The 16,275-nt window shown below is 39.1% G+C and overlaps 1 protein-coding gene across 3 annotated transcripts in view; it reads left to right on the forward strand.

Annotated features, from left to right (window-relative positions):
- GABRB2 (gamma-aminobutyric acid type A receptor beta2 subunit) overlaps window positions 1-16,275 on the forward strand; it is a 186,357-nt gene that overhangs the window by 79,319 nt on the left and 90,763 nt on the right. For all 3 annotated transcript variants that reach the window (XM_023762322.1, XM_023762323.1, XM_023762321.1), the window contains exon 5: window positions 13,989-14,071. In XM_023762322.1, the coding sequence (XP_023618090.1) occupies window positions 13,989-14,071 (83 nt within the window). The remainder of the gene's footprint in view (window positions 1-13,988; window positions 14,072-16,275) is intronic.

Consider the following 16,275-nt stretch of genomic DNA (forward strand, 5'->3'; position numbering starts at 1 on the left):
GGGAATCTTTATTTTAAAATACCATGTTACAGAGACAGGAAAAGATGGTTGAGACACTTCAGTAATAAATCATAATAAATAAATATGAAGCATTTAGAGACTTGGCATAAGTTCTTCAGAAATCAATAACCATTTCTGGGAAATGTAACCCTTTTTCCATGAATACTGACAAATAGATGAATAACACTTTTACTTAATCATGTAGGAAAATAAATACAGTATGGGGCAAGAGTAGGTTTAGTTGTGAGTACACGAAAGTTTATTCTTGTATTATTATATATCAATTATTGTATTATTTTCCACATGAACAACTGTAAACTTTCTCTGGCCCCACCTTGTAAATTGTTAACTTATAAATTTTTTTTTAATATTTAAATATTGACAGAAAAACATCCTGCAAAGTTCTTCTGATTGGAAATAATCTGTTAATATACCAAGAAAATATTTTTAAGAACTATTTTAATAAAGCCAAGAAAAGTTTAGTGGTTGATAATCAGAAATTAGTGGGGAATGGCCAATTAGCAGAAATAATAATAAGCATAATTCGTATGATTTTCTTATGGCCAAAGGTGGTATCCGTCAAAGAATTGCTGGAAACTCCGTATAAATTAGTAAAAGTGATTTTCCTTCAACACCTTGCGTGTTACACCTCCATTTTGTTAATATATACTGACATGGATGGAGAAACATTGGCTAGATTTTCCCTGAAGACCTTCTAACACGTAGGAGGAGGAGGAGGTGGGGAAACACTCTACCTCTTCACCTGCTTCTGTGACTCAGGGATCATCCCCCCACATTGATTAAGCTACACACTTAGAAACTGAGCACTTTTCTGGACTTATGTTTCAATAAAAAGTTTTAGAAGCAAAGTATTTCAATAAAGAGTTAAAAAGTATGCGCCCTTCTGTAGATTTGGTGACATATCCAAATGGGCCTCTAGAGAGCAGGCCTCTGACTTATGCGTGTGAATGGGAGAGGGCCTGTGCCCTCTCTGTGACATCTCTGAAAGGCCGCGCTCTCCCGTGTCTGAGTGTTCCTTGCATCTCATACATGTGTCCATCTGACCTGAAAAGAGGTATTTCACTCCAAAAATGGAACAAGCTCATCAGTGTAAATTGTGTTTGTCTAATTCCAACATACTCTTACATTCATATAAAGAAGAGCAAGGAACAGACCAATATCCATGAAAGGTTGTTATCATTTCGTTCTTCTACAACTCATATCTCTCAGCCAGGGCCACAGACTCACACATCCACTGTGGCTGTGGCTGTGGCTGTGGCTGGGGCTGTGGCTGGGGCTGGGGCTGGGGCTGGATGCAAGTCATGGAAGTATTTATTGTGCGTGACCAACCCAGCACTTCAAAAAATTAGGACATTTGATTTCACTCATATGTGGGATATAAAACTGGAACTCATAGACACAGACAACAACAATATGGTGGTTACCAAAGGGAAGAGTTTCGGCGGGGTAGTGGAGGGTAAAGAGGGCACAATATATGGTGACCAAAGACGATTTGACTTCGGGTGGTGGGCACACAGTGCAATATACAGATCATGTATCATAGAGGTGTACACTGGAAACCTATATGATCCTGTTAACCAGTGTCACCCCAATGAATTTCAGAAAAAAAAATAATAAAAAATTAGGACATTTCATTGTAAAATGTACACTTTCTAATTAACTTTTTTTTTTAAATCCAAAGATCAGAAGCACAAGCTTTTATTTTCCACCTGGCTAAGCTGGAAATTGATACCTTATTCAGAAAGGGTTTGCTTCCCCTAATTCACCACAATCTCCACCATTTTCTGCTCTCCTGTGTTGAGGCTACTCCATATACTATAGAAGCCATAACCTTGATGCTCTAGGCATCTGAGTTTGGAGCTCTCAATCAGACTTAAGTACCTGATATCAGCACTTATTATGTCATATCACCCTCTGCAATTTTCAGTGGATTAAAGTATAAGTTGGTTTGCTTGGAACTTAAGGTCAATTGCTGCTTGTTTTCATTCAGCTTTTCACCAGGTACAAATCTTGACAAACTTGCTTCCCACTCACAGTGCTCTGTCCATTTTACCTGTGAGCCCTGGCAGTGGTCACATGCTCTGGCTCTGGGCACATGCTCCATGCTGGCTGGAAAACCCTCCCAGCTACACTCCATTTGGCAAAATCTTGCCCATCCTCCGTCACCTGCTGAGAGCTCTTTTTCTGTGCAGTGACTGCTCAGCTTCCAATCCTATTCCTGTTTGGAGTTCTTATAACACAAATTATTTATATCTAACACATATGCCTAATAATAAACATAAATCAGCATAATTTTTTATATTCAGAGCTAAAGTTTGTCGGAATGCCTATTCCATGCTAAACAATATTTATGTATTGTTTCAGTCCTTACATTCGTACTAAGAGGTAAATGCCCTTAGTATTGTATTGTCATGCTGTTATTATTGAGGCTCAAAGAGGTTAATAAATGTATCGAAGGTTACAATGCTAATTGCTTCTCAGATCAGTTTATCTTGTATCTAAGCTTTGATGTTAAGGTTCTCAAGGCCCACAAACACATCTTAATAATTTTATGAAATATATTCTCTGAGGCTTAGCAAGCGCCCTGCAGGATATAGGCACTCTATGGATTGATTAATATTGGTCAACTCCTTTATTGTCATTCAGGTATAATTACAAAGTCATTGACCAAGTTGTGATAAACTTGCAAATTTTAAGTTTATACATTTATATACTATCCAACTCAAAAATCTTATTTTCTCTTTAACATACCAAGAGTAGGCTAATGAGAATTAGCAGACATTAGCTTATTGCATTGTCTTTCTCTCACGGATAGTGTACATTTGGTAATTATGAATCTATTGCTTTTCCTGTCAGGAAAAGACAGTCTAATATGCTTTCACGTGGGGGTAAGGAATTGAGGAGGACAGAAGGCTATTGAGGAAGCAAATACAGAATTAGATGTGTCCCAGCGATACAACACATCTCAATCACTTAACAATAGCGGCTCTAGAAAGAATTACTCATTAGTGACATTATAATGTTACACCACCACAAATGCCTTAACTAATGCGAACTTCGAGCGTGAACATTATAACCAACAGGTAATGCTGCATCCCAGTGCTCTGAGGACAGTCTTTATTAATGATTTTGTTAATAATTACCTGACAGAAATATAGCTTTACCGAGAGCTTGTTGTCATTAAGCATGCCTTAAAATGCTTTAATGTTTACGTATAGTTGTAATGTATTACAACTCTTTAGCTATTTAATTACATTTAGCAACTCCTCAAGTTATTGTGTGTTTGATTGAGCTAAAATCCATTGCCAGTCAAATTAGCAAAGGTGGGCTGAGGCTGCGTAGGGTTTAGGCATTGGGTTCAGTTCCTGAGAATTAAAGAGAGAGGCTGCTTCAGTGAATCGGAAAGTGCAGGCTGCCACTGACACCAGCCTGTGCTGCAGTTTGCCCCTGCCTTCCTCCTCCCTGACAGATGAGCCAGTTCTTTACACATCCTCTCCAGAAAGGGAAATCTACCATCTACCCTGGGGAGCCATTTCATTATTTTATAGCCTTCACTATCAGCCAAGTCATCTTTCTATTTAGCGTAAATCCTCCTTGTCCTTCATGTGAGAATTGATGACCAGAGCTCTCTGTTTGGTCCATAGCAGAAAATGTGAACAGCGATCATCACTCCCCTGAGCCCTCCATCTATACACAGAGCTGTTATTAAATCTATCCGTTTGCTCTCTCTCCTCAGCTGGGGCAGCAGTGCTCATCCAGCCATTTGTAAGCATTTAATTGGGTTTTATTCTCAATAACATTTTACTGAATTATGAAGCTATTTTGCCATGTTTTGTTTTCTAGAGAGAGAAACAGAAAGAAAGAGTGAGGGTAGGGGGGGGAAACAGAAAGAGAGAGAGAGAGAGAGAGAGAGAGAGAGAGAGAGAGAGACCAGGATGGCAAGCTGGGAAAAATATTCACAGTGCAGTCATTCTTTAAATTTGTTGTCCATCCTCTCATTCTCCCAAGCCCTACAGCCACCTCCCAGCCCTGCTCCCACCTCCCAGCTTGGATAAAATACAATTTTTAATATAAAAACTGTTACATATCTTTTCCCTTCTGATATTTTCTGTTATCAGTTCTCACTCTTCCTCCTGGTTCAGGTATGCATGTTTTCATACTTGTGTTTTGTGATGTGCTATTGAGGGACTGAGTGAAAAAGGTGAAGGGATTAAGCAAAAAAAAGGTCCATTGTTTTCGACATGTATTTATGATCTTTTTGTGAGCCTTTTCTGTTTCTTTGTAAACTTTGTTTAAAGTGAGCCCCAGGTTTTTTATTATTATAATTCATTTTATTCTGCTTTAATTCTTTATTTAGTCAACCAAGCTTTTTTCTCAGTGTATCATCATTTGGGTACAAAGTGATTTTTTTTTCCTGTTTTCAAACAACCCTGCATTACAGATGTGCTCTTGGGGGAACTTTTCAAATATAATTTTCTAACCTAGCTTGTAATTTTTTGTTTGAATCAGACTTCAGTTTTAAAAGAGCTCTCTGAATTCAGTTTTTAGTTGCTCTGACCCACATGTGGCCACCAACTCATTTCAGAACTCCATCCTAAGTAGCTTAATGCTTCTGAGAAAATGGAAATAGTTTCCAGGAGTCAAAACAAAGTTAGTCTTAATTGCTATTTGCTGAGATTCGTACGGTTATGCTTCCATGCAATTCTGAATAAATAATTGTCCAGAGATCAAGAGGACCTTTGCATTATAACAGCTCTTCTTTACCTGTGGACTCAAGGTCACCCAGCAAGAGGCAGAATGGAGACCAGGGCCTAGGACAGCTGGTCTCCAAGGCCTCTGATCTCAATCAGAGGGAGAGAGAGAGATCAACTTGTTGTCCACTTATTTGTGCATTCATTGGTTGATTCTTGTATGTGCCCTGACCAGGGATCAAACCCACAACCTTGGATGATACTCTAACCAACTGAGCCACCCAGTCAAGACTCACATTGACTTCTTCAAGTAAAATTTTAGAAACAAAGATTGGTACAGTTAGTGGGTTTTGATTAATGTTGCCAAATTACTGTCTAGAAAGTTTGTACCAATTTAAAATTCTACCAGCAGCATGTGTGAGAGGATCTATTTCTCTGCAGAATCTCTAGTACTAAAACAGTCTAATTTCTTTAAATTTTTGCTGATTAGATAAGCAGTAACCATCGTGGCTTATTATCTATTTCTAATGAAAAAATATAGTTTCTAATTGTGGTAAGCATTTTCCCACATATTGGGTGCCTATTTTATGTAAAAAATTAACTCGTAAATACTAAAAATGCCATTGGTGACCTTAAATAGAAAGCCAGGTAGTTCTCCACCAAAACGGGTATATTGGGAACAACAAAGAATTGCAACTTGGAACCTGCAGTCTAGTGGTGATTCACTCCCAAGTCCAAAGAACAACAGAGAGAAAGGTGGTTTTATAGTGGAAAGGGCAAGTTCAGAGGGGCTGTTGTAAACAAAAAGTCCATTGGAGGAAACTTGGAGTTTACAGTGCAATGGTTTTTCATTAGCTGAGTTATAAAAATCTTTCATTGGCTGTGTGGTTGCTGGGCAAGGAGAAAATCCTCCCTCTTCCTGCTGGAATAATACAGTTGAAAAACAGCTTGCTGTTGGAGATGGAAATCACATCTCTTCCTGTTTGGAGTAATTGATGATGATGAGTTTAGGATGTGAGAGCGCCTCCTACAGGCTCTCTCAGCCCCAATTTATAAATTGGTTTCTGCTTATTGATCTTCATACTATTGAGATGGAAATTTTTTGCCATTAGACTTCGGAGTAGCAGAAAGGACCGAGACAGCATTGTTTGTGGATTTTGTTGTTGTGAGAAGTACAAGTTGAGTTGCCAGCATGTGACAGGAGGCAGCTCTGTGTAATTTATTTTTCGTGTTTAAAAAATAACAGCAGCAGTAACAACAGTAAAACCTATTTTCCTTCCCTGGTGAGGTTATCACACCTGCAACTATGGACACGGGGAAAGTATGTGTGAGGTCACGTTAGAGGCTAGGTCAGTGTTTCCCACTGTACTTTTAGCAAATGTTCTATCTCAAGAGAGAAAAAAAAGTTGATTGGGCATATATTTTCCTGAGACATCTGATGCCAGCTACTCAGGGACAGTGTGTGTGTGTGTGTGTGTGTGGGTGGGTGGTGTGTGGGAGGGAGGTGGTTTAAAGGCCATCACACTCCCCTGTAGGTCATTCTGAAAGCCATACTCCCACTAGACATGTTATGTCATAGGGCTGACATCCTGCGTTGACTTCTCCCTTTGTCCATTTCGGCTTCTTCCTTTTTTCACAACTGATGATCCCTAATGAGCATCCTTTAGGGCCTACTTCTGGAAAATCTAATTTATAATAGACCCAGAATCTACTAGGGATTCAAAAAATAGCAAATGAACAAATGTATGCACAGGCTGACTTCAGACAGTGACAAGTATGATGAAGGAAATACAACCGATGAGACAGTGGCCAGCAGTGGAGGAGCTACAGAGAGGGAAAAGGCTTCTGACATGGACAGTGGTGTCCTGAGACTAAACTCAGAGGAAGGAGGCAGCTTATTGAAGGTGGAGGAGACCTTCAGCCCTCATCCCTAAAATCCAAGGAATGAAATGCTTCTAATTTCTTTGACAGCCTAACCAGGAAAATCTTGGATTTTAAATACATTTCTATAATATATTCTACCAGTCAGGGGCCCAACAGGAAACAGATGGCATATTGAAAAGGGGATAATTTGAGAAGAATATAATAAAAAGGCAATTTACAAAGAGACAGAATAGCACTCCCTTTTTCCCTCCTAGAGATAGGATTAAAAAGTTGCCATTGGCTTCCTAGTATCCCAGACTTAAAGGGGCAGAGGAGCGAATGGTCAGAGGAACCTGGACACAAGTCCTACAGAAAGGGAGCCTGGGAAAAAGATCCCTCGTCTCATTCTCCTTCCTCCCCCAAACCCCTGACCTGCTCCCCATTGGCCAAAGCCAGAGAACCAGAGAGGCAATTTTTGAAGACCCTGCAGTCTAGTCTCTAGAGCTATAGACATTGATGGTTAAGGATGGAGGATGGAGTTGGAGAGGTGAAAGGAGACATCCAGTATGTAGTTTATATTTTTAAATAATACTGGATGAGATTTAGAAGAAATGACACCAGACCCATCTGAAGTTGTAACCTCCGTCTGTCACTGACTAGCTATAAATCAACATCTCTAAGCCACTTTTTTTTACTTGTTAAAAAAAATTACAGGGCTAGAATAAAATTGATGCATTTATTCTGAAATGGTGTGACTCTGATATTCACAAATCAAATAAAGCATTTTAAATATATTTTAATGAATGCAACAAAAAATATCCGGCACAATATTGTTTTCAACTGTGAACACAAAAAATTATTGTTGAAATAACCAGAGTCCCAGCTCTGTGTCTTTCTAGTTGGTAAGTGACTTTGGTTCAATAAAATCTCTTACAATGACCTGAAGTCAGATTTCTGTTGTTAGGCTATGAGTCAAAAAATAGAATGATGACTTTTTCTCAGGGACTCTGACTTCCTTCAAGACATACTTAGAGAGAAGAGAGGATATTGTCATTGCTGAGATAAGGGCAGGATTTGTGGATGATACCATTGGGAATGTAACTTGGGAAATTTGGGTGAATAAGGGGCTGGCTGACTGGAGGAGAATAATAAAGGCTTAGATTGATATGGCCATGTCTATTAATATTTCTGATTGAATAGAATTTACATGCTCATAAAGTGAGATTTTGTTAGTTACTGCTGTTTGGATTCCACAGCATGTTATTTAAGAAAATGTCTTTCAGAATCCTACCTGAATCTATAGCAGAAGTCTGTCTAGCCCTTTAATGGTCACGGTATCTTCCCAGAGGATAAGATTCCAGAAAAGCAGAGTCATAGAAGGCCAAACAGCTGCAGAAGAGTACAAATAGCTCTAATCTGAAACCCACGATTTATCAAAGGGGACCATGATTGCTAGCAATCTTACTTTTTTGGTGATTACAAGGTTGAGCCTAGTAGCGCATGTGACTCCATAGGAGGACTTGTTGAGAGCTTTTACAAATAATTATGCGTGAGTGTCGGAGAATTAATTTAAGCAGAAGGCCTCTGTGGAGGTCAATCAAGAGCGTAGGCTGGAAGGAGAATGCTGAGGGAGACCTTCAGTCAGGGGAGAATATGAAGTGGGACTCCTTGGGGAGAGGCCTGTGTTTGCTTGTCTGGGGTGGGCTCATCTACATAATTGACTACAACAGGATGAACAGCTGTGAAGTACAGTATTTGAATGTGTGGATAAAACAAAATTACAAAATATGCAGGGTCATAGAACGTGTAATGTGTTTTCATAGGATTTAGAATTTTCAAGCTCATTTGGGATATAGGAAATGGGCCGTCGAGAAGCTAAATGACTTTATCAAGGTCAACTAGCTAGTTAGTTATAGCTTACTGTTATTTATGTGGACTCCAGTCAGACATCCTAGATTCAAATCCCAATTCTAGCACTCATTCTGTGACCCTTGAGAAAACCACTCTACCTTTCGGTGCCTCAATCTTCTCATCTACAAAATGGAAATAGTAACAGGACCTAAAGTGGGAATAATAGTAGGACATTCCTTATCCTATCTAATAAAGAGGGAATATGCTAATTGACCCTCATGCCATCGCAAAGATGGTGGCACCCACTGCCAATAAGAAGGGAATATGCTAATTGACTGCCACACCCTCAAAGATGGCGGTGCCCACAGCCACAAGATGGCGACACCCAGTCCCCACAGCCCCACAGCCGCCCAGGGCCAGCCCGAGGAGCGGGTAACCAGGGCCGGCAGAGGCTTGTGCTGCTGGTAGTGGCGGCAGCAGAGGTATGATGGGGCGTCACCTTCCCCTGATCGCCGGGTCACCTCCCACCCCTGAGGGCTCCTGGACTGTGAGAGGGGGCAGGATGGGCTGAGGGACCCCCCACTCCAGTGCATGAATTTTCATGCACTGGGCCTCTAGTATTAAATAAGATGATACATTTCAGTAACCCTAGATGGTGTCTAGAACTTAGTAAGTGATAAATTAACATGAGCTATGTTATTATTGTTAAGAATGAGTTACCTAACTCCTACAGCAATATTCTTACCTACTCTAGAGCAAGCAAGAGCATATTACAAGAGGGATATAGGTGAGAAATTAGTTTCCTGGCTAAAAATGATTGTGAGACACTGAATAGTGTTAGTCTTCTTGAGTTGTAAAAGCAAAAAAAAAATTTTAAGTACCTTTGGGAGAAGTGACTCAGATGTGCTCCTTAAAAGTTTTCAAAATTTCAGGTTGTACTCTAATGCTAAAATTCAGTATTTGTATCTTTTCCCCTCTGGCTTACATTTTTAATTAGTTTGTTTTGCAGCTAGCAAAAAATATATATCAATATATATTTTTGATAAATGACCTTTTTAACATACTATTTTTTCTCTAGTAATGATGCCTACTAATGCTACAGGATTCCTTTATTCTTTGTAATTAGAATAAGTTGTGATTTTATTTTTAAAATGTTTCTATTGATTCTTTAGAGAGAGGAAGGGAGAGGGAGTGAAAGATACATCTGTGTGAGAGAGAAACTTTAATCGGCTACCTCCTATATGTCCCCCTGTGGGGTGCATGGGATGATACTCAACCAACTGAGCCACACTGTCCAGGGCTAGAATAAGTTGAGCTTTTAAGTAAAAGCACTTTTTGAACAAAGTAAAAGCATACTGAGAATTAGAGCAATATGTTTTGAATATAGTTGGAGATGAAGCACCTGATGTTCTTATAAAACATAGGAAGTTGTTGAAAAAACAATTTTTTTTGTGGAATGTGGAGGGTTATCTAGATAAAGAATTCAAGCAAAGTTGAAGTTCAAAGTTACTTTCTTATAATCTCTGGTTGAAATTCTAGCAAGTTTCTCACATGTGAAGACCCATGTTTAACCTGAGCACCTCCTGAAGAGCCTACTGAAAGGCCTGAAACATGTCTGTTGATTATGATTCTGAGTTTTTTTCCTATTGGCTGAGGGACAAAGGCATCTATTATTATTAACTCTCTTTGGCCATATTCGAACTTTGGATGACATGGTAGCATCATCAAATCTCACATAATGACACCATTAAATACGGGGCATGGCTTTGCTACAAAATTATGGCATAGCTGTTGTACATTTTGATTTTATAGATGCCTTTAAGGGACTGTGTGAGGATTTTATAGCACATGTCGTTTTTGGACGGCAGTGCCCAGTGGCTAAGGAATAAAGAGTTTATTCAACAATCTCTCAGCCCAGTCAGAATATTGACCTTTCTCAAATTGTGTTTTATCATGCAATAATACTCAGCCCCAGGAAAGACCCATTTCTACTTTTAACTATGGAGGATCTGCCACTGGTAAATGAAGTACTTTCTGGAGGCATCATGAACTCTTTCCTTTGACTGAAGACAGAATCATCGCCATGTGTTTCACAGTGGTCCTCAAACTTAATCAGGATCCTGTAGAGTTAGTAGCCTCCCTTCAAAGACTCTAGTAGTGGTGTTGCATAATTTAAGGCCCACTAGGGGTGTTTATCAGGATTCAGGAAGGCATGTTCATGAAAAGCCCACTAAGTATTTTTGTTGTTCTGACTTATTCCCGGAGAAACTCACCCCTGTTATAAATCAGAAAGTCCCAAAGAATAGATTTGTATGCTCCTCACTGGGATTTTCCAAATAAGATTCATCCCAGGTAGCTTCTTGTATAAGGATGACTTGACTTTCAAACTTATTTGAGAATGTTTTAAATTTAATTAGGCACTTAATATAGAGTTGCTTCAAGGTCCTCCATTTGAGAATGCTTATAACCACGACTTTTCTTTTCTTTGTGTCATTATTCATTATTATCATTGCTATTCTAATCTTGGATTAGTGACACATGCCAGGCACCTGGCAAAGTACTTAAGATACAAGCAAGACAAACACAGTTCTGGTCCTTAGTCTTACAAAACACCTGGAAAAGATGCAGGTTTTTTATACATGTAACAAGCAGATGCATGTCTGTATTGTATCTTAAAATCTATTAACTAGAGCTCCATATACACATATTGCATATTTTTGTATGTTTATGTGTTCAGAAGCTATTTACATCATATTGTATAGCTCTGGTTTGCCTCTAAGTCTGTGATTTTTCTACATTTTTTTCATGTATATAGGCACATATGTATACTACTAAAGAACCACTGGTCAAGTGAGTTATCACTGTATCTTCTCATTAGCAGGTAGTAATAACAAAAGTTACAGAATATTTTGTGAATTACAGATTCTTTCTACATTTAGCATTTCACAACAAATTATGATGGCAAGTATCTAATTCAGATATTTCAGGGTAACCAAGTGTTGGAGAATACAGGTCACTTGTCCCAGGTCACTCTTGTATGATCATGATTCCAAATGGATTACTTTGGATACAGAGTTTCTGCTTTAATCCAGTAGGAGACACAAATGCCTCATAAGCATCAACTAGTAAACATTTACATATTTTTCAGCTTTATGAGGTATATTACCGCATTAAAGATGCAAAGCACTGGAGTAAATATGGGTGTTGTTGATGTGAGAAAAACACTTTCTTCTACTTTATTTTTCAAGCATGAGTGGAAACTCAGTGCTTCTGTGATATCATTAGTCGATTTCTTTTTCTTGTTCACAACACTCGTTCACAGATGTTAACTGCCATGAATATGTATCAGCAGAAAGTGTGAACCACAACCTATAGTAGTGATTGCAAACTTCACTGATTTACACAGTTGGGCATCTGTTTATGGCTCCCTTCTTTTTTGTCACAGTAGTCCCCCCTATCTGTGGGGATGTGTTCCAAGACCCCGAGTGGATGCCTGCGACCACAGACAGTACTAAACCTTATAGATTCTGGGTTTTTTTGTGTGTTTTTTTCCCTGTACATATATACCTTTTCACTTAAAGGAAGCACTTCCGGCTTCTCTCTGGCATGTCTGAATTACTACCATGACTACTTTGGGGCCATTATGAAGTAAAGTAAGGGTACCTGAACACAAGACAAGCACCGTGATACCTTGACAGCCAATCTGCTAACCAAGATGGCAACTAAGTGATTCACAGGTGGAGAGCGTCTACAGTGTGGAGACACTGAACAAAGCGGGACTCACATCCTAGGCAGGGCAGAGCAGAACAGCAGGACACTGCATTCTGCTGAGAACATCACGCAATTTAAAACTTATGGATAGTTTATTTCTGGAATGTTGCACTTAATTTTCAGGGCACAGTTGAATGCAAGAAACCAAAACAACAGGAAATGAAGCCATAGATAAGGGGTCACTACTGTATTTTCATCCTACAATTGAGGAGTAGGACTCTTACACCTAACAGGAATTCCACACACTCAGTCTACTTCTGTCCAAGACCTTTTAATGGAAAAGGTCTAGCTATGGACTGTTTCTGTCTGCACCTTATTTCTCTGTTCCCAAAACACGGTAGAGTGCCTCTCAGAGTAGTCTGGCAAAGTTGGTCACATTCAACATCAATTTCTACTCTTTGTTATCTTTAGCAGATGTAATTTTTTTAAAAATTTCTTTTGTTAATCCTCATCCAAGGACATTTTTCCCATTGATTTTTAGAGTGGGAGAGAGGGACAGAGGGAGGGAAGAAGGGAGGGATGGAGGGAGGCGGAGAGAGAGAGAGAGAGAGGAAGAAACTTCGATGTGAGAGAGACAAATCTATTGGTTGACTCCCACACGCATCCCAACTGGGGCCTGGGGCTCAAACCTGCAACCCAGATATGTGCCCTTGACTCAAACCTGCAACCCAGATATGTGCCCTTGACTGGGAATCAAACCCACAACCCTTTGGTATACAGGCCAGCAGATATGAATTTTTAAAGGACCCATTATATGCCATTACTCTTTTATATTCTTTATATAAATTATTATATCAGTTCTTACATAAACCCTGTTAGGTAATTATTATTGCTGTTAATAATATCCCCCCTTTTTATAGACAAACAAACTAAGGTTGCTTAGGAGATATTAACCATCTTGATGTGAATCAGTCAGTGAGGCCGAATTAGAATTCAGACCTGTGTCTGTTGAGTTCTAAGACTTGTGGTTTTTTTATTTTTTATTCATGACCTTATGCTGCCTCATTGTTCAGAAAACATATGTTGATAAATCGTCTAGGACTGTATGCTGTTTGGCTCCTTCTGCAGAGAGATTATGGAAGAATGATGACAGAGAAACATAAAGACATTAAAGGGACATATTCATTTATCTCTGATAAAATAATAAAAGAACCAACTATTCTAAATAAATAACTCCGCCAGCCCATAGGAGAAAGCCCTCGAACAGGTCATAAGAATATAAGATCACTCAGGCAGGACAGAGCAATTCAGGTGATAGATGGAAGGCTGATTGTGACTTGTATTAAAGCATTTGCAAAGTACTATACTATGCACAGAAAGCTCAAAAATGATGGATCAAAGCCAAAATTGTTGAAGATTAGATTTCAGGGTCTACAGAAAGGGAGGAGAAGCCAGGTGAATGGAAGAAGAATGTCTGTGTTTATACCCTTAATCACCTGTGATGCTCCTAAAATAAGAGTCCTGGCACTGCCCCATCCCCCAAAAAACACAGGATTCTGCAGCACGGAAACTGCCTGTCTATCCAACACTCCCTGGTGATTTTGTGCACGTAGGCCATGGACCACACTTTGGGAAAATACTGATTTGGTCCAGTCTCTTTATTTTACAAATCAGCATGAGGTTCTAAGGGTAAATGGTTATCCAAAGTTTGCTGTACTCTCTCTCATTAGAGTTTTGGCTGAATCAGTCTCCTACAGGCCCAGTTCTGTCCTCTTTGATACCTGGATTTAATTTTTCCAACTCTAGCCACGGGCCAGCTAACAGCATGTATCCTTGCTCTTTCTCTTCTAGAATCACAACCACAGCTGCCTGCATGATGGACCTCAGGCGGTACCCACTGGATGAACAAAACTGCACCTTGGAAATTGAAAGCTGTAAGTTTTTCTGAGAATCCAGCCAGACTGAACTCTGCTTCGGGTTCTCCAGACCACAGGCCTGCAGAGGTTCTGCTAGCACAGTAATTGATGGAGGGAGGCACTCCTAGTACCTGCCCTCCTGCTGCTGCAATCCTCTTAGTCTTGTCCCCAAACCCCTGGGAGAGGTGTGAAGGGGAGAAGTAATCTAGCAATAAAAGGAAGATGCTAAGAGCCTGGAAGAAAACCAAGGGCTATTCTAGTCATTTAAAGCACAGTGTTTGGTACAGATAGCTACCCCAGGCTTGGGACAATAGGTGAAGGTGGCAGGGGGACACAAGGTATCCGAATAATTTTTGTCTCTCAGAAGCATTATCACTTTTGAATTGCAAAAGAAATGCGGCCTTCTGGAATAGCTGAAACCTCATAGAATGTGGATTAGTGAGATGTTGTTGCTTTTCTCCAGGGACTATTTTCAGTGTCAAAATTTACTTTATATTCTTGCTGAAGGCCATCTGATAAGCAAGATGCGTGTATATATGTGTTTCTTCTCTTTCCTGCGTGGACCTGTTTTGCAGTATGGTTGCATTTCTAGGCCATAGTGTGTGTCCTTGAGGATTCAGTCACCTACCCTGTTCAGTAGAATGTTGATGTCACAGCCCAGCTCCAATTCAGAGGTCACTCAGGGAGGTCGTTTGAAGTGGAATAGGATTTTGAATCTCTTTTCTCGGTCAGTTCTTTGTACAGTGTTCATACCTCATCCCACCAAACTATTGGAAGCTGACAATTTTCTATCTAGCGTTCTAGATAATGAGCAGCCAGCCTGCTGTGCGGGTACTCTCAGCCTTTGTTGGGAGCTCTTGCTGTGTCAGGCAGCGTGACTCTCCATCACTGCTCTGAGCAGAAATCCAGCATTTATGACATATCGTGGGCATTTTTGCCCATTTCAAAAAAAAAATAACTTCCAGGGATATTTCCATTTACACACATTTTTTTTAAGAACCTAATTTCATACTCGTATTTCCAAATCATCATTCTTTTCACATTAGATCTTTGCCATGTAGAACTGCTTAATAAAATTGCTCTATAGGATTTTTATGATTATTTTTAGGTAAATATCTTTGGGATTAACTTTGCATTTTCATAACTAATAACACAGTTTAGAGTGCAGAATATTGTCCTTCAAAGTCCAAAACCTAGTTGTTTCAAATTGTTGATGTTAGGATATTTTGCAAAAAATATGTGGCTTTGTACCACTCATGAATTTTTACAGTAAGAGAATTGTTCATGGTAGAATTTGACTGGATTTTAATAATCATTATTGTACATGTCATCTGAGCCTTCTGCAGCCTTCTTACTTGAAAGAACTAATGCCTTAAAGACACAGGCAACACCCAGTGTTGCATGGAATTAAATTATAATTGTGACCTGAATATTGAAAAATTAATAATTCCTTAGACTTTTGGAAAGTTTAAATTTTATAAAGTGGCTTTTATATATCTCATTGCATTTTACAGTTACCCTGGTAAATGAGGTAGCATAGATTTTTTCCAGCTTTATTGAGATATAATTGACAAACAATATTGTGTGAGTATGTACCATGTGATGATTTGATATATATAAGTTTTGTGAAATGATTACCACAGTAAGGTTAGTTAACACATCTATCACCTTACATGGTTACCTTGTTTTGATGTATGTGTGTGTGTCTGTTGGAAACTTTTAAGATTTACTCTTAGCAACTTTCAGGTATACAGTACAGTATTGTGAACTATAGTCACCATACTGTAGATTAGGTAGCCACATATTATTCATTTTATAACTGAAAGTTTGTGCCCCTTAATCTCCTTCACCAATCTGCCCCACCACCACACTTGCAACCATCAGTTTACACTGTTTCTATCAGGTCAGTTTTCTCTTTTAGATTTCATGTAAGTGATAACAAATGGTATTAGACTTTCTCTGCCTGACTTATTTCACTTAGCATAATACCCTCAAGTTATCCATGTTATCACAAATGGCAGGATTTCCTTTGTTTTATGGCAGAATAATATTCCATTGCATATATCTATAAAAATAAAAGTGTAATATGCTAATTAGACCAGACAGCCGAACGACCTTCTGGATGATGCTGTGGCTGCGAGGGCTGAGCCCCTTGCACCAATTTTGTGCATCAGGCCTGATATATATATATATATATATATATATATATATATATATATATA

This window comes from Myotis lucifugus, unplaced genomic scaffold (genome assembly GCF_000147115.1).
Source record: "Myotis lucifugus unplaced genomic scaffold, Myoluc2.0 scaffold_243, whole genome shotgun sequence".
NCBI classification, from domain to species: Eukaryota; Metazoa; Chordata; class Mammalia; order Chiroptera; family Vespertilionidae; genus Myotis; species Myotis lucifugus.